This window comes from Brassica napus, chromosome A1 (genome assembly GCF_020379485.1).
Source record: "Brassica napus cultivar Da-Ae chromosome A1, Da-Ae, whole genome shotgun sequence".
NCBI classification, from domain to species: domain Eukaryota; kingdom Viridiplantae; phylum Streptophyta; class Magnoliopsida; order Brassicales; family Brassicaceae; genus Brassica; species Brassica napus.
This window is the reverse complement of record NC_063434.1, coordinates 27,418,884-27,436,107: the sequence shown is the minus strand read 5'-3', so window position 1 is coordinate 27,436,107 and position 17,224 is coordinate 27,418,884. Positions and strand designations below refer to the sequence as shown.

The following is a 17,224-nucleotide window of genomic DNA, read 5'->3' as shown; positions in this document are numbered from 1 at the left end:
AGGTGTGGCCGCTATAGTTCACTGGAGCTGGGATCGAACCAGCAAATACTAACCGCTCACAAGCGAGCTCCGATTTACAGACTCGATCGCGATACTGCTGCGACTGATACATACCTAATCAGTTCACGCACACTAACAAACTCAAAGCTCGTTAGCTCTTATACTATGAGCTAACTCACTCATCACACACGCGTATGGTTTACTAAGAGAGAGAGACCGGTTCAATTGGACTTACAAGACTTAACCGGATAAACTATAATCCTATCTAACCAATCAACCTAAACCTTCTGAATCATGTAGAGTATCTCTATCTTGTCTACAACCTTCATAATGTAATTGGCAATAACATTATGAACTAGTGATATTCCGGCGCTACGCGCCGGATTCATATGTTCTATTTTCTAATAAGTTCAAAATTGTTTGTTTAATCCATTTGAAAATGGTTAGTTATAATAATGTATTGCTATGTTTTGAAGTTTCTTAGGTCAAAGAAAAATATCATAAATGGTTTTTACTAATCAATTCAATAAAAATAATATATAGCTGATTTTGCACTAAAGTAAATATAAGTGAATTTAAAACATAAAGTAAAATTGATGCTCTAAAAGGAAAACATGTAAATACATGTGTTTGTTTTGTGATTATCGTGTTTGAATGAAGATAATAAATTCTTTGTAATCTGTTAGGAGCTTCTTTGTGGACGGTTAAATAATTTGTCAAAATATTTTGAATCCAGTAAGTGGATTTTTTAATCATGGTTTAGCATTTTTCGAAACTGAATTGACTATTTTCCCAGGATAGCTTATCCAGAATATATAACTTTAAAAAGGAAAATATGTGTAAATGTAATGGTTCTAATAAAAAAAAATTTAATATTCTAAAAGTACCCGAGTTTATCGTAATATTTCTTTATAAGCCTTGAGACATTCTCAAATTACATGCCACTATTTTTAACAATCGCTTCAGCCTCAAACATGTAGAATTGTAAGTATAATAACAATTATAACGTATCCACTTGTTACATCAAAGAATGTAGGTAGAAGTGACTTTATTCAGTTTCATGTGTGATTTAATCCTATTCCTACGTAATTCTTATTTTCTTCTTGAATAAAAAATCGGCGGTGATCAAGATGAGAAACATGACAGGTAAATGTAATAATGCTGTAAGAACCATGATGTTTATAACTGTGACTGTCCTTGTCATTGGTCAAGTTAGTGTGTCGACTTTGGCTTTCGTATATCTACTTGCTGAGATGATTTTAAACAGTCAAATTTCATATGAGATTAGAAACTGTGCTTCTCTTGTTTATCTGTAAGTCTTACTTATAAAACATATCTTTAATGTTTTTATATATGAGATATATATGCTCCGATCCATTGTTAGGCATTCCTTTGATAATCTGTTATATGGAAACATACCCTTCTCAGTCTCTAAACTCATGCAGCTGGACACTTTGTATTTGTAAGACTCATAAAATTTTGTGTTTCACATTCCAGTTTTGTCTTTTCGTACATTTTTCTTGATGTTCCAACTTGTGGACACATTATGAGCTTACAGAACAATCAGCTCACAGGCCCACTACCAGCAACCTTAACACAGATTCCAAACCTTAAAATACTGTGAGTTCTGATTAAAATATAAGTTTTTAGGTTCAAATCATGATGTTTGCAGTGCTCCTGCGGGGAACCATATAACCGGTGAGATAACCAAGGTTACTTTACAACAACAACAGATAATGAGCTGCATGAAAGGCAAATATTATTTAAAACTGTCAAGGCAATAGTTTTCGTAAAATAAGATGTAAAACCCTATACAATTTATTCAAACTTTAGAAAAGACAATACCAAGTAGCAGCAGAGTGGACTTCCATTTGGCAACTCTCAAAGGTGGGAAATAAAGCATTACAGGCCTTTTTCCGGCGCGTCCATCCTCATGGAGTGGTGGACCATCTGTAGTTAATACACCATGAAAAAGTTCATTATGAATAATTACAGAGACAAGTAGACAATAACAATGAGATAGGTAACATGGAAAAGGCTCTCCTAGTTAGCGGTTAGAATAATGGTCGATAGTGTATTCAAAATTTATTACCTTACAACTCCAATGGCGTTCTCATCATTGCATGCTGCGCAGGTGAATGATAAGAATCCTCTTTTCAATTTACGTTAACACTTCAGGACGTCTATTATCAGTTTCCTCAACCTTGCAGTGCAAAGGAATCCTTTCACTTCTCCTAGGATATCTGGACATAAACAAATGGGTCAATAATAGTTTGTTGCGGTTTTAGATATTCATAATAGCAGTGTTTCTTAGACAGCCCTACTTAAACAATCCTAACCGTGTGCTTTCCAGAAACGTATAAGCCTTGCGTCAACGGCTCAACCCACTGTCTACACCGTCCAGCCTTAAATTCAAAGAAATGAAGCTGCAAAGAAGCCATATTCATAGAGGCTTCGGAGTCGGTTGGTATTCACGGTCCCTAGGAAAAGCGTTGACTGTTTCACAATGCCAAATAATCAGACTGTAAACATTCAGTCATAATCAATGCATAAATCTCTTATCTTATCTTATACAATAAAGAGAAGATGGAGTTCATCGGAGTTACCTTCTCATCCAAGTCGGCAAGAAGCGTGGAAGAAGTCGAAGTTGTTATTGAACTCGGCAAGGAGAGTGTATGAAGTCGCCATCGGAATCGGTTGCTAGGAAAAAGTATGTTTCTGGATCTTATTTGAGTTGAATTGTGCATGCTAGGAAGGTCCAATATTTATAGTTGAGCTTCAGGCGGTTACAGTGGAAAATGAAAAGGTAGATCGAAGGCTTCAAGTGGAGGAGTGGATTAATCAAGGAAAAACTCAGAGTAAAGAACGGATTAACAGATTGGTGAGACGTTACGGAGATCAAAGGGAGCGTTAGATTTCTGTAGAATTTCTTCGGGGGAGGTCGCAGCCGCAAGAGGAAGAAGGAAGGAAGGAGAAACCTAATTCCATGTGGGCTGTTCAGTGGAGTGGGCTAAAAGATTGGGCTCAAAATGAAATTATAACAAAAGTCCATTTTGAATATGTGTGTCATTAGAAAAACCGCATTACTTGGAAATCAGAACTGCTCTTATGTTGCGACACGTGGCAACAAAAGCCCCACCCTCCTTAAGGACGTGGAGGAAGGAGGAGAGAGTATACCCTACTTTATTGTATAAGATGTAGTACGTTTGAGTTTATGTTATGATATATGAATCATGAAACATATTTCATTCGTTAGGAGATCGGAACTTATCACGTTAGAACAAAAATCGTTGAGTGACAAAGTGTCTCTGGTTGTGACTTTGTGGGAACGTAATATGATTCAGTGTCTTGATTTTAGCTCAATATGGTTTTATTCAATTGTTAATGACACCATATGTAATCAATCACGTCTATTTAAGGTCGGGTGTGCAAATAGTTTAACATGCTCTGATCAATGAATGTCAGATACAACCTAAAACCATATATTTAGATAGGAGAGTTGGTGCTATGATCAGTGAAGTAATAACGTGGTGATTACTTCATCGGAGAGTTGGTGCTCAGGCTTGCAAGTAAATTTATCAAACATGACAATAAAATTTGAAAACGAAAACTGAAAGAAAGGTGCAAAAGGGATTAGGGACATCTTTTGACAACGTTCTCATCTAAACAAAGACTTTTGTTATTCTCTTCTCAGTTTGAAACATATATAAACTATAAAGCCTTACATAATCTAAAGATACATTCACTCAAGTGGCTTCGTATTTGGGATCAGCAGCTACGTAATGATAAGCAATTACCAATCCGAAGATGAAGATGCCAAGAGAATTGACTATAAACCCCAAATCTTGATCATCAATCATCTGCAACCAACACAATCAAAAACATTTGAGGCGAAACAAGTCTTGTTCCACCAATAAACAACAAACAAAACACAAAGTTCACACAAGAGTCGATTAGGAGAAATTGCAAACATGAGTCAAAAGTAGCCTAATATTGATTGCAAAGAGGAATAAAATGTGTTAACTACACTAAATTCATTTCAAATCATAACGGGAGCTTAGCTCCATAAACCCAACGAGAGCTAGACCTAAATCCAATTGATCATTGCTAAGAGAACAAAATTGATTATACTACTATTAAGCTCAGAGAAAAAAAAAACAAGCAAAAGAGATGATCCCAGTGGGAATCGAACCCACGACCTTTAGATTCGGAGTCTAACGCGATATCCACTCCGCTATGGGATCACATTGTATGAAAAGTTGAGATTCAAAACACCTAAAACCCAAAAACACAATCCGACAAGAGAAAATTGACAGTTCTCATCGACAGAGACAGATTCAAAGGACCACACAAACTAAGACTGAGAGTGAGCAGATCAAAAACAAACACACTAGTCGGAACCAGATCTCCGAAGAAAGAATGGGTAGATTTACCTTTTTATCAGACGGTGAATCGGTGGGAAAATGATCAGATCTCCAGGAACCAGACGCGATTGTTGTTGGATCTCAGAAAGTCTCGATGTCTGAGGGTTTCTCTTCTTTTATTTACTTTGCTACGAAACAAGCCTGACCCATTACGAAATTACTGGCCTTTTCACAAACGTAGTCGTTTTACTCAGAGCAGTGTATCATTCAGGCTTTTCGTACATATACACATCATAAAACATGTACAAAAACATCTCTTAACGAAACAATGGCAGCCAGAGTTAACAAGAAGAAAAGGAACTGGTTAGGTTCACACTTTCACATATCCATTTTAAAGGCAAAACATTCGACAACCAAAGGCCAACAAGCTTCACTATCTCTAGTTCTCTACACAATACAAACCCCTAATTGGTTTTGTTCCAGACTCTGTACAAAAGCTAAGCTCCATGAAAAAATAAAATTTCTGGAACTGTAGCCTCTGTTCATGATTTTGCTAATTTTACACACATAAGAGCATAAGAGAAAAAAATATATATTCAGTTTGTTAGGTCAAAAAAAAATCACATGCGGCAGTTATCAGATGCTTAGTGTTTCTGTAAGTTCCTTAAAGTCGCGCCATTCCCGCGGAAAAAGGAGAAGGCGGATGACTCATATGATCACATTCCAGATTATCCCTTCAGCCAACACGCTTTACTATCAACAACTTTCTTCAGATCTCAGCCACAGTATCTGTCACACAAGAATCCACTTGCAGATTCCCCCCTGCTACTTTCAGCGACGAGTCCAGTATCTATGAATTGATTTTTACTTTCACTAAACTCTCTCTTCTTCTTTTTGCTGCAGGGTGGTGCTAAAGTAACTCTCTGGGATTTTGTGAAACCGAGGAACCTACAGAGGCCATATGTAATAAACTGGAGACTTAAAGCTCGTTTGATAGCTGGAGTATACCACACATCTGCAGGTATGGATTCTCCAGCAGTTTCTCATTATTGCTCTGCACAACACAAGAATACTATTATTTGTGGCACACACAAAAAGAAAAAGAAAAAAGCTCATTGATATTTGAGAGGCTCTATGACTTCGCACTCTAAATGATCAAAATAGCATTTACCTGCTGAGCCTTAAAGACAAGCTTCTGAAGCATGTTTTGGTAATTTTCTGGTTCCTCCGTCATCATCCTCTGAAATAACCCAAACTTTAACCAGTGAGCAAAAGATGAACAATTTTTTTTTTGAAAACTTGGTTTTTCTTTAGTTGTATGAATGTCTTTTAAAATCAAAATTGTGAGTTTGAGAAATTTTCTTGCCTTTAGTAGAAAGGCTGAAGAGTAATAAGCCACCCTTGAGTCAGTATCATCCAGGAGTTCCCTGCATAGATAAATATAAGTTCGTAAATGCCATGAAACATGTTGAACATATAAATCAACTGGGTTTTGAAGTATGGAAGAGTCGATGAATCACCTAAAGAACTCCTCTCCACCAACTTCTTGAAAAGCAACTGTATCCGCTGTGCATTTACCGATCAGAAGTAATAGCAGGGTGGCTCGAATATCAGAGGTTGCCCCTGGGATATTTCCTCTTCCTTTGCTTCCAACGGCGACACCGAGTGCAATGTTGTCAGTTGCTGCACCTGCTAGTTGAATCAAGGGCCAATAAAACAAAGCCGCTGGAACACGCGCAACCAGCTGCATAGGGACGGTGGCTTGCCCGCGAAGAAGCATTGCCGCCATTGACGCTGTCTCGCACGTTGAAACAGGGACATTGTTGTACCGAGGCCTGGTGTCAGCATCATCCATATTCTCTTTATAGCTGTTACGATGGGAAGTTTCGGATTTGCTATTTCTATCAGCAGAATTGGGGGCTGTTTCATCATCAGGAGACAGAACTTTCAAGCACAATTGCGAGAAAAGAATGTCACACATCTGCATGGAAACAACAGAGAGAAGACAAAGATAAATTAGAACTTGTAAAAATTCCAATAAGAACATATATTTCTGATAAATATCAGCAAGCTTTAGAGTGACCTTTAATAAGACATTTGACAAAGCAAAATAAAGGAGCAAACAAAAGGGTTCCACGAATGTGTACCTTTAAGATATTAATCCGGTCCGTTTCATTTATTTGTGCCATCAAAGACAAAGCGCTGCTCATTATGTCTATAACAGCGTTTGCTTTCTCTAGTCGTGTGTCTTTCTGATCCTGACTAGCACCAATTGATCGCTGTGTCTCATTCTCATCTAGTAAGAACTTGGAACGCATAAGAAGCCTCTCCAGAATGAACAAGAAACCCCATCTTATAACACTGTTCCTTGATTTCAAGAGTCCACACAGAAGCTGTATGGAAATAGGTATATCAGAAGTAATCATAGAGTCCGAGGCACCACAGAGGGCAATCTTTTGCTGCAGATCTTTTATGTTCAGCCATATACTTCCACCACCCTCTTCACTAATTTCCGCAATCAGAAGATCCCCCAACCAGATATATCCATTTTGACGGTATGTGGCTCTTTCTGAATGAAGAAGAGAGTGTAAAGTAGCCCAAGCTAGATTCACTGGCATCCTAATATCATTTCTTAATTCTTGAATGCTGTCCATGAACTTGTGCGATTTGGTTAGCTGTTTGAGATGCCGAAACTCTATGTCCAAGTGAGTAAAAGAACGTATTATCGTGTCAAATTTTTCTGTTATATTTGCCAAAAGCTGCGAGCAAGGAAAAAGGAAGTTAGAAAAGAGCTCTGACTGGCAAACAATATAAACGAAGACACTTAATCAGACCCTCAGAAAAAAATTATGTTGCCAACCTACCTGGTTTAGACGTTCACTGTTGCTGAACCCGGACAATGCTGCAGCAATTGATCTTCGCAGGATTTCCCCTATGCCTTCAACACCAAGCTTAACAGAAATGTAGAAAGCTTCAGGTGCATCAGCAAGAGCAAGTCGAATAGCCAAAGGCTGAATCTCATCATCAGTATACTCAGAAAGACCAGCAACTGAGCATGCCTCATTAATTTGATGCAGGACGTAGTCAAATAAAACCGAGTAGAGATTTCTTCTTTCCTCTCTAGTTGTCGCCAAAGAGTACTGTATCAATAAGATGAATCCCTCAATCTAACAGAAAATAATCGAGGCTCAAAGTATCTGTTTAAATGGTTTCTGAGAAAGAACTGAGTATATATTCGTAGTACCTTATAGAAAATGAACTCCACGCCACCAATCAGATCGACCTGTTCTACAAGAAAATTTGAGGCTCTTGAAGTTGCTTTGGTAGAGCCATCTAGTTCTGGAGATCGATAAAACATGTTTGTCATGATACAAATAAGCTTGGAATGAACAACTTCTGACCAAGAATTCCTTTTGCTAGTTCCCAGAAGAGCTTTGATAACCTGATTCAGGAAAGTGACTGGCTCGTCAGAAAGCACAACTTAGCATAGGAGCCAATGTAATGGTAGCATGCAGCCGGAAACACAGATCACATAAAAATATCAATAAAACAAATCTAAATGAGAGGAGGGTAATGAGACAAGGAATCATCCACACAGCAGAAGGCAAAGAAAATATTCAGCCTCACAGAACTAACATACCCTTATGTCAAGACCATTTAGCTGGTTTCTTCGTATTTTGCCTCTATCACAGACAAAATATAGCAAGCAGCTGAGAGCAGATGCCCAAACGGATTCTTCCTTTTCCTCAACCTACGAAAACAATTTTGAAGGTATAAAATCCAACAAAATTCTAGATTTGACATCAAACAGAGAAGCAAGAAGAGAGTACGATACCTGAACAAGAAGAAGTAGAATTTCAAATAAGATTTTTAATATCCAAGACTCAAAGTTCTCAATAGCTGAAGAAGTGCTTGACATCTTAGGCAAGTCTTTCGTTCTCGACCCTTGAAGCAGCATCTTGTTTTCATTATCGATAAATGTTTCTTGGGCGTATTCTTCCTCAATGGTTGTAGCATTATCATTTATCTTTGGCTCTAACAGTTGTGCATGAACTCCTAAATTAAGAATTAAATCAAATACTCGAATCCTACAAGCTGCATTTGTGGAGCATAGCATTTCCTGAAATAAATTTGTACGCATGGGTAGAACAGTTAGCAAGCAGTGTAAATATCACAATACTACTGTATCTGACTAGAAGTCCGACCTCGAGCATGGACAGAGTAAGAGGAGCAGCAATTCTAGCGTCCAAGACATACCTAAAAAAGAGAAGTTTTCAAAACTTAGTACCATAAGTTTGTCAACAATAATAAAAGGGAGGAAAGGATAACTAGAAATCTTAATGAGACGACGCAATTAGGTTGGCTGCAGTGTAACAAACCGTACATGTCAATTACAAGCTTTATCAGGACGCTCACAGCCACATCCATTGACGGCTTCCCAGTCTTGCTATTTAGTTGGGGTGATACGGTCATTGGATTTGAAGGGGTGGATGATGCCTCGGAACAAACAGCAGCGATCACCTCACCTACCTCGGCAGGGTTTAGGCGCAGTGGTTGTTGTTCACTGCAAAATCGTGCAGGGAACGATAGTCATTTGTTATGATAGAGACGAAAGTTAAAATTTGCATCAGAAAGATGCTTCCATGCAGATAATCCCTTTTCATTCACAACAGCTAACAAAATACACTTATTTACGCAAACGGCTTGCTGCATCATGCACATACACAACAGTGGAGGAGGCACTCTTAAGTCTCAAACAATTCATAATTTACAGTGAACCTTAAGAGTTTATTCAACTCGCAGCTCTTTGTCAGTCGCTTACCGATTCAAACCTTAGTCTAATATTAGGCATTATCTTAGTCTCTTAGATGTTGAAAAGGGAAACCTTAGTACCTTACTGACACAGCCTTAGTATTTAGTAAATGAAGGACCCAAAGATCATAAAGATATCCATTTTTTACCTGTAATGACGATACTGAAAAAGTGGTCTGGCACGTGGACGAAATGTGCTCACTGTGGAATCATCCCTGCAGATCATGCAAATCTTCAATCTAAGAACTCACACTAAATTTCAAAGCAGCGTGTTGTTACGCTTTAATATAATAATAATTTCCAAAACATCATCCTCATTAGGTCCAATCATGCAAAACTGTAATCCCTGAAAAGATATATATTTTAAATAGCACCATTTATTTGATTCTTTGGAAACGATCCGGAAATGCCGTTCTGTCAGTTGTACAACAATCTCAAACAATGCAGACGGGTCATGAGTTTTTTTAACATCAAATGGAGGATTTTTGTAATCAAAACCATGCTGGTTTCCAAAAGTACCATTTCAGAAAACCCCCTTAAATCAAAATTTAAAATCCATGTTTTTGCCTCAACTGCATTATCACAATTAACAACTGGCATCTGTTCTAGGGGAAATAATTTTAATCACTACTGAAATCTTGGAATCATGCGAAAGCTTGCAAGGTAGAAAATGCAAGTATAATCCTAAGCCATCACTTTGCAATTACTTCAGAAAAAAACACAAGATAATACATACCAGATCTGCTGAGGGCCAGTTCTAGTGCGTTTGGAAGCTGTTATCGCTCTCAAATGGGAACGAGCTGAGGCTGAGTTTGTTATCATTGTGACTGATGCTGGCTGCAGCAGCTGTTCTAAGTAAGGCATCTCTGCGGTACCAAAATATTTCCAGTGTTGGCCCTTCATTTTAGCTTCCATATCTCCTACGAGCAGGCCCGCAGCACCAACTTCCAAGAGATTACAATTGTTCATGTCTTGGAGATTCACAGGGCGTTCGCTAACCATGCAGAGAAAATTCATTCAGTGATAGCCAAGTACTATTACCATGCAACGAAGGAATTTCTTGTGATAGTAATTGAATTAGAGTTTTCTAGTAAGATACAAACGTGTTGCGTCTATAGTCAAGAAAAGAGGCAAAGGTGCGTTTGAACATTTGTAGAAAAAACCTTGTACGACGTACCTTTCAGAAGAAGCTGATGAAAACTGGAGCTCCCCAACCCAACGCCAGTTCAGTAAGTCTGATGATATGTACTCAGTGTCTTCCATAGCATTAAATTCTTCAATATTTGACAAGTTTGAAACAGACAGATTTGCAGCATCCTTTTTCTGAGGAGACTCTACGGCATTTGCAGGACTTAATTGAGAATTGAATGATTTGCTCAACAAAGAAGATAGAGATGGCAATAACTGTCTTGATGCAAGAGTAGCTCCGGCAAATGCCGCCGGTTGAAAGGATCGCCTTGGGATATGTAGTGCCACAAGAGAACGCACATAATGCAATGACTTCACCAAAGCTGCAGAAGCAAAACTGGACACAGGTAAAGGAGAAGCACCCGCTGGTGCTGATAAAACAGGCAATGATTTTTGCTTCAAGCTAGCATCGCATTCAGCAATCAGGTTCACGCAAAATTTATCGACCTGCAGTAGTGTCTCCTCCCCAGGCTTATATCTGTAGTGTAGGAACAACTAGGATCATTATAATGTAAAAATATAATCCATGGAAAACACTGGACGACCTGTTTGATACTGCAGACAACCCTCATAATATAGGCAAAAAAAAACACTAAATCTCTACGCCTCAACAGCCATTATGTCCCCTCCATATTCAAATAATCTACTAAATAATTAACCAAACTTAACAATCCCCATTAACGGAGCAGAAATAATGGTAATAGTAAGAAGGATGAGCTGGGGGGGGGGGGGGGCTTTGATAAATGAAAGAGATGCTAGTTCAAAGAAGCAAATGAAAATAATCAAGTTATTCGACTAGACTATATTACCTTAAGAGATACCGTTTCAGTAATGCCACACACCTCGTCACCACAGCCGGACTGCAGAAAAGTGATTGAACATTAGCAAAAACGATTGTTTAAAAAAACCATGATATTGAGAAACATTTAGATTCCTAAGGCTTAAATCTTATACCATAGTCTCATTATCATGAATGAACCAAATACACATGTAGCCGGGTCAAGAGTAAAATCACCTGCGATCTCTCTCTGCTATAGTATGCTCTAAAAGCATGTTATAGGCCAGGTCAGTCGTGCCAGTGGCTGATAAATAATCCTGTAACCAGCAAGTGATTGTGTAAGCCTCATACATACACTTCCCATAGACGCATAAAACTATTCCCAAGCAATTACAATGGTCCTACTAAGCCAACAACATAGATAACAACCAAACCACGCCTTATCCATCACATCTGGGATTCAAATCCAGTGGCTTCAGAAACAACAATAGGACCTTCCTAGCTTCAAGAATCAACTGCAGCATCAATACTACTTAACGAAAAGCGACTCCTATCTTGTTACTATTCAATCGAAAACCAATAAGATCTATCAATGGAGTTTGCTATCACGTTAGCCTCTCATAACACATCTCAAACAGGATCTATCAGCTCCAAAGACGAGAGAGAGAGAGAGAAGCCAATTCCATACCCTGAGATTCCTAAGAGCTTCGGACGGTGCTATCGAAGGGATCGCGCCGTGGTGAGACGTAGCCGGAGGGTGGGAGGACGAGAGGCAATCCGCCACGGCTCGGCGCAGCGGCTCGGGGGGCTTCTTGGAGGAAGAAGATCTAAGGCGGGAGGCGGAGCCGGCGACCCCGAGCTGGAGCAGCCGGGAGCTTCCGGGGCTGTGATTCTGACCGGGGGTGAACGAGGAAGACATTGAATCAAATCTCGCCGGAGAAGCGCCACTCTTAGCTGCGCGGAGTGAAGACTTTTTTTTTTTTTTCTGTTATCGATTTGGGTTAATGTTTGCTGGCTACGTCGTGTCTTTCACATCACAGAGATGAGCTGTCAAGCGCTTTCGTTTTATTGATCCCAATTGTTTTACTGATATTTTTTTAGTTTATATCTTATTAATTTAAATGTTCAAAATTTAAATCAAACATCAATATGAAAGCTTTTGATGATTATCCAATCACCTTCATTCGATTCACTGGATAAATTAAAACATCAGCAAAAAAAAATTTTATGCTATCAGCAAAATTCCTCTGTATTGTCCATGTGTCTTATCACTGTGTATTATTAATAAGAAAAAATATCAATATTTCGTTGAACAAATCCTTACTCCTACTTGTTTAATAAAATTTTAAATAATAATATAGATTATATTTGAATTAATGATTCAATTAAAACTAATTAAAATATGATAAATACAAATTAATGAGAACATGACAAATAATCAAAATTACTTAAAATTATGAAAATATGACAAATCAGCAAAATTACTTCATAAATATTATTCACTCTGTATACAAATATATGATGTTTTAGCTTTTTTTCTTTGTATACAAATGTATGATGTTATATCTTTAATTAATGCAATTTGCTTTAAAAATAAAATATAAATCAAAATGTAAATGTTTGAATTTTATTTATGCTTTAGGATCATATTACTCGGACTCCTTGGCATGTCATCCTTCTAGATGAAATCGTTGATGTTGTTGATGTTCAAAATGCTCCTAAATGTGTTATTTGGGATCTAGAAAACATATCCATAAAGTCGAATTGAACCAATTAACATTTTCTTGTATCAACGCGTACTTTAGCGTCCACGACTACAATGAACATGTTTTACCAAAAATTTATATAATTCATGCAAGTGAAACTACGATAAAAACAACTAAGCCACATAATACCAATACTGAAAATAACACAGCTGACCATTAAATAATAAATTAATAAAATATCGATTTAAATAGAAAATTTATTCAAAAAGACCAAGATTCATATCATAAAAAGGACAGAGTTAGATAGCACAATATATTTTGTGATGACAAAATTAGTACATAAAGAAAAGATTGACCAAAATATCACTAAGTTACACTAAACCTTAATTTCTATTCAAATCCCACCCCGTGAATATTAAACTCTAAATCATAATCACTAAATCTAAATATAAAATAAAAATATATTTTTAACTTTTATTTAGCGATTTATACAAATGATTTGAACAAAAATCTGGAGCATATTAATTTTTTATATTATCAAATGATATATGTAGTTTACTTTTCTTATAAAAACTAACATCTACGGCTCCATATTTCAGCTATTATCATGATCAGATTTTAACAATTATTAACAACTTGTAATTAAGATAAGCCATGAAAGGTTTATGTATCAATTAAAAGACAAACTATCATATATAACTATAATAACATACTACTTTCATTTACAAAAGATCGATTTTTAAATTTCATTTTTATAGATTTTCTTAATTTTAACAAAAAGTAAAACTTTTATATTTGGTTCTACGAAAAAAACAAAAAAACATAGAAGCAAAAACAATTAACATTATAATAAACCTTCAACATGATAGCAAACATGACTATAGTAACTATACAATCTTAAAGCGCATGAATGAAAGACCTAGCCGAAACTGAGACATAACAAAATAAGAAAGAAGATGATTCATCCAGCCGCCCAAACAAAGGACCATTCCTCTCAAGAAGCATCATAGAAGCTTTTTTTTTTTTCAATGGGCCCAAACAAAGCATAGAAGTGTAAACGGAAACACAATGGGCCCAGTAATTGGTCCCATAGCCCACGTGATTAGCTGACGCTGCAGATCCGTTCTTCGCGCTCTCGGTTTGCTTCTTCCCTTACTGGCCCGATAAAATAATATTTTATTATTTTTGACCCAAAACAAGAAAGCAAAAAAAAAAAATACAAATCAGAGTTGTGTATGTAGTAGGGAACCCTAGATCTAACCCTAGCCGTCAGATTAGATCAATGGGGAGATGTCTTCTGGACCGTTGGAATCTTAGGAAGCAGCAATGGTGGAGGTAGAAGAGTCGCATTCGTGGGGGTATCCAAAAGAGGCGTGAAGATTATTGTTTTTTTTTTCCTTCATGTTGATGGCCAACAATTCGAATTTTCTTCTCTAGCTGTATAGTTTGTTATCTCGGTGGTGGTGGTGGTGATGTGTGATTTGGTCGCGCGTACGGGTCGGCTCCAGCAACGGTACAAGGATGGCTCGCGTCTCGTAGCTGGGTACTGATCCACCTTTTATTACATATGTTTTTTGTCTTAAAGTTTCATGCTTTGGTTTGTAATGTGATTCTTTCTCATCCATGAGGCTAATCTATGATCATGCATGATGGGTATATAAAAGTTGGGATTTTTCTTTGGTTTTTGATTTTATTTTTTTGTTCCTATACGCAAGATTCTACTGCGTTGTGTTCTTGTCTGAATTTGAGAAGATTCATGCATTTTATTTAGGAAGGAGAGATGTGGAATTAGGATTTTTGTAGTGTTGACAAGCTTTTAGACTTTGTTTTGGTCTTGGTTACATGATTTTGTTGAGTCTTAGTTGTTCAATTTTATGTTTAACGTCACGCGTTTGCAGGTGTATTCCTTTTAGGTATATAAACTCTGACGAAAATGCTAGTTCCGAATCTGGGAAAGTAGTTCAAGTGTTGATGATCAGCTCATCTAGTGGACCGGGACTTTTGTTTCCCAAGGTACCAGCAACTACAATTTCTTCTTGCTTTTGATTCATCTTGACATATGTGATTGTATATATAGGGAGGATGGGAGAATGATGAAACAGTCAAAGAAGCTGCAGTAAGGGAAGCTGTGGAAGAAGCAGGAGTCCGTGGGATTCTTATGGTAAGCCCCCACCGTGTTTCCCCTTTGTTTGTTGGTTGCTGAATGTGTAAAAATGTGACTACTTGCAGGATTTTTTGGGAGACTATGAGTTCAAGAGCAAAACGCACCAAGATGAGTGTAGCCCAGAAGGTTTATGTAAAGCTGCAATGTACGCCTTGTATGTGAAGGAAGAGCTGGAGACTTGGCCGGAACAGAAGACTAGAACGAGGACATGGCTTACAATTGGAGAAGCTGTAGAGAATTGCAGGCACGCGTGGATGAAGGATGCCTTGGTTGATGGATTCTGTAAATGGCATAAGGAGAAGATGGGCAAAGGAGATGAAGATTGAAGTTTAAGTGTGCATAAAAACTCTGAACTTGGTTTTGTTTTTACTCTTTTTTTTTTAAAGTCATGTGCATGGAGAATCTTGCGACTGGGAAACATAGGAGTTTCAATTGTTTTCTCTTTCACAGTTGTCTTCATTATTTTCAATAATTCTGAAAAGAAAGACAGCTCATAACAATCGTGTTTAGCCTAATTCATAATTAAGATGTTCTAATATGACTATTAGCTGCTTTTACATGATTGAGATGTATTGTTTTTTTTTTGTCAATCATTATTGAGATGTTTATTATGAATTTGTTATAATGTATATATTGATTTCTAAATTTTCATTAGAACTTCAGTTGGGTGAAAACCACAATGTCTTGGCTTTTTCTGTTTCATCATTATCAATTAAGTGCTGTAATGCATCTAAGAGTTCTTGAACAAATGATATAACATATAAGATCTATAACATGTGCTACCATATTCCATACACCGGGGAACAGATTGGACCATTGCAGCAATTCGTAGCCAACAGAACAGATTACCGGTGGCACTTATAATTTGAAAGAGTAATAAATAAACAGTTAAACCAATATGGAACGAGAGCAACAAGGAACTTGATAAACCTCCGGTTAAGCAAAACCGGAATCATATCGTTTACTTATTAACATGCCTTCATCAAAGGCCCACCGCACAAACACTCGTTTGCACTAAACGACGTCGCTTCAAGGTGATCAAAAGGAGAACCGGTTGGAATCGGCCCACAAAGCTTGTTGTTGCTGATATCAAGATGGCCCACAAACTTAGCTGACGAAAGCGAATCAGGGATCCGACCCGCTAGATTATTATGAGACAAATCAAGCGCCACGAAGTAGGTGGTGGATCCGAAAACGTCGGGTATGGATCCTTCCAACGCATTTCGGCTCAAATTCAAAACACCATAACCGGAATTGCTGAGAAGCGAACCGGGGATTGTACCGGTTAGCGAGTTGCAATCGAGATTCAAAAGAGAGAGTACCTTCATGTTACCCACCCATTCGGGTATCGGACCTTCGATATGGTTCCTGGATAGATCCAGATCCGCTAACCGGTCCATACCGGACATCGACTCTGGAAGTGACCCGGTTAGTTCGTTACGGCCCAGTAACGCCCTGCTCAGCATCTTCAACGATCCGAAATCCGCCGGGATCTCGCCGGAGATTCCGTTCTCCGTCAGCTCAAGATGCTTCAACTCGGAGAGTGACGTCAGCGACGACGGAATCTCGCCGGACATCCGATTCTCCGCGAGGTTTAGAACGCCGAGTTTGGTGAGTTTGCCGATATCCGTTGGAATCTCTCCGGTGATCCTATTCCCGGCGAGGTCGAGGATACGGAGAGAAGCTAAGGACGTTACGCAAGGAGGAATCTCGCCGGAGATTCCTTTCCAGTCAGCGAGGACGAAAGAAGTAAGAGCGGTTAAGTCGCAAACCGCCGGGTCAATCGAACCGGACATATAACCGGACCGGCCTGCTTTTTGGAAAATGGCGTCTTCGGATTCGCCCCGGAGAGAAATATCAGTGACCCGACCCGTGTCCGGATCGCAGCTGATACCGTACCATCCCTTGCAACAGTCTGTGTTTTCGGACCAAGTGTTGAAGATGCCGAGGTTTGGTTCGCTTAGTGACGACTTGAACGCGTTGAGAGCTGTCTGATCGGTAGGGGAGCATGATCGGACGACGGTGATGACTGAGATGAAAGCGACGGCGAGTAATAATGAGCTAAGCGGCGATGCCAACAGCTTTGTCATTTTTGAAATAAATAATATGATGGTGAAGACTGAAGAGAGTGGTGTTATGTCAATATTGGATTATATAGAAATGGTGAGGGAAGAAAAGAGAGAGATTGCATGTGCATGGTATCATGGGCATG

General features: G+C 38.3%; 4 protein-coding genes and 1 non-coding gene across 6 annotated transcripts; 1 reads left to right on the top strand and 4 right to left on the bottom strand.

The window, feature by feature from the left end:
- Positions 1-3,661: 3,661 nt before the first annotated feature.
- Positions 3,662-4,504, bottom strand: LOC106381384 (dolichyl-diphosphooligosaccharide--protein glycosyltransferase subunit 4A). Of its 2 annotated transcripts, none has more exons than XR_002653176.2 (2): positions 4,200-4,415; positions 3,662-3,860 (listed from the first exon to the last, which is right to left on the bottom strand). XR_002653176.2 is itself a non-coding variant. In XM_013821291.3 (2 exons), exon 2 carries the CDS (start codon positions 3,858-3,860, stop codon positions 3,747-3,749), a length of 114 nt encoding a protein of 37 aa, XP_013676745.1. In that variant the 5' UTR covers positions 4,434-4,504; the 3' UTR covers positions 3,662-3,746. The 2 variants fall into 2 exon arrangements, 1 of the variants encoding a protein (XP_013676745.1); XM_013821291.3 differs by lacking the exon at positions 4,200-4,415 and adding an exon at positions 4,434-4,504.
- Positions 4,172-4,244, bottom strand: TRNAR-CCG. The gene has a single exon. It is a non-coding gene; the product is annotated as a tRNA-Arg (tRNA).
- A 207-nt stretch (positions 4,505-4,711) lies between the features above and the next one.
- LOC106351534 lies at positions 4,712-12,168 on the bottom strand. The gene is made up of 17 exons (XM_013791325.3): positions 11,831-12,168; positions 11,380-11,459; positions 11,174-11,224; positions 10,354-10,842; positions 9,913-10,170; positions 9,326-9,391; positions 8,749-8,928; positions 8,570-8,621; positions 8,200-8,484; positions 8,005-8,115; positions 7,609-7,806; positions 7,229-7,504; positions 6,512-7,123; positions 5,885-6,345; positions 5,731-5,791; positions 5,536-5,604; positions 4,712-5,418 (listed from the first exon to the last, which is right to left on the bottom strand). Exons 1-17 carry the CDS (start codon positions 12,059-12,061, stop codon positions 5,344-5,346), a joined length of 3,555 nt encoding a protein of 1,184 aa, XP_013646779.2. The 5' UTR covers positions 12,062-12,168; the 3' UTR covers positions 4,712-5,343.
- Positions 12,169-14,045: 1,877 nt separating this feature from the next.
- LOC106381374 (nudix hydrolase 16, mitochondrial-like) lies at positions 14,046-15,574 on the top strand. The gene is made up of 4 exons (XM_048748899.1): positions 14,046-14,391; positions 14,747-14,861; positions 14,926-15,009; positions 15,078-15,574. Exons 1-4 carry the CDS (start codon positions 14,321-14,323, stop codon positions 15,336-15,338), a joined length of 531 nt encoding a protein of 176 aa, XP_048604856.1. The 5' UTR covers positions 14,046-14,320; the 3' UTR covers positions 15,339-15,574.
- A 175-nt stretch (positions 15,575-15,749) lies between these two features.
- LOC106351524 (DNA damage-repair/toleration protein DRT100-like) lies at positions 15,750-17,149 on the bottom strand. Its single transcript, XM_013791318.3, has one exon. The coding sequence runs from the start codon at positions 17,100-17,102 to the stop codon at positions 15,981-15,983; it is 1,122 nt and encodes a 373-aa protein (XP_013646772.1). The 5' UTR covers positions 17,103-17,149; the 3' UTR covers positions 15,750-15,980.
- Positions 17,150-17,224: the final 75 nt, after the last annotated feature.

Coding starts and splice junctions, on each gene's coding strand:
- LOC106381384 (XM_013821291.3), bottom strand. CDS start 3,860: ATGATTGATGATCAAGATTTGGGGTTTATAGTCAATTCTCTTGGCATC.
- LOC106351534 (XM_013791325.3), bottom strand. CDS start 12,061: ATGTCTTCCTCGTTCACCCCCGGTCAGAATCACAGCCCCGGAAGCTCC. Junction 10,171..10,353: donor TCATCAGCTTCTTCTGAAAG/GTACGTCGTACA, acceptor CTGCATGGTTAG/CGAACGCCCTGTGAATCTCC. Junction 6,346..6,511: donor ACCGGATTAATATCTTAAAG/GTACACATTCGT, acceptor GTTTCCATGCAG/ATGTGTGACATTCTTTTCTC.
- LOC106381374 (XM_048748899.1), top strand. CDS start 14,321: ATGTGTGATTTGGTCGCGCGTACGGGTCGGCTCCAGCAACGGTACAAG. Junction 14,392..14,746: donor GGCTCGCGTCTCGTAGCTGG/GTACTGATCCAC, acceptor ACGCGTTTGCAG/GTGTATTCCTTTTAGGTATA. Junction 14,862..14,925: donor CGGGACTTTTGTTTCCCAAG/GTACCAGCAACT, acceptor TTGTATATATAG/GGAGGATGGGAGAATGATGA.
- LOC106351524 (XM_013791318.3), bottom strand. CDS start 17,102: ATGACAAAGCTGTTGGCATCGCCGCTTAGCTCATTATTACTCGCCGTC.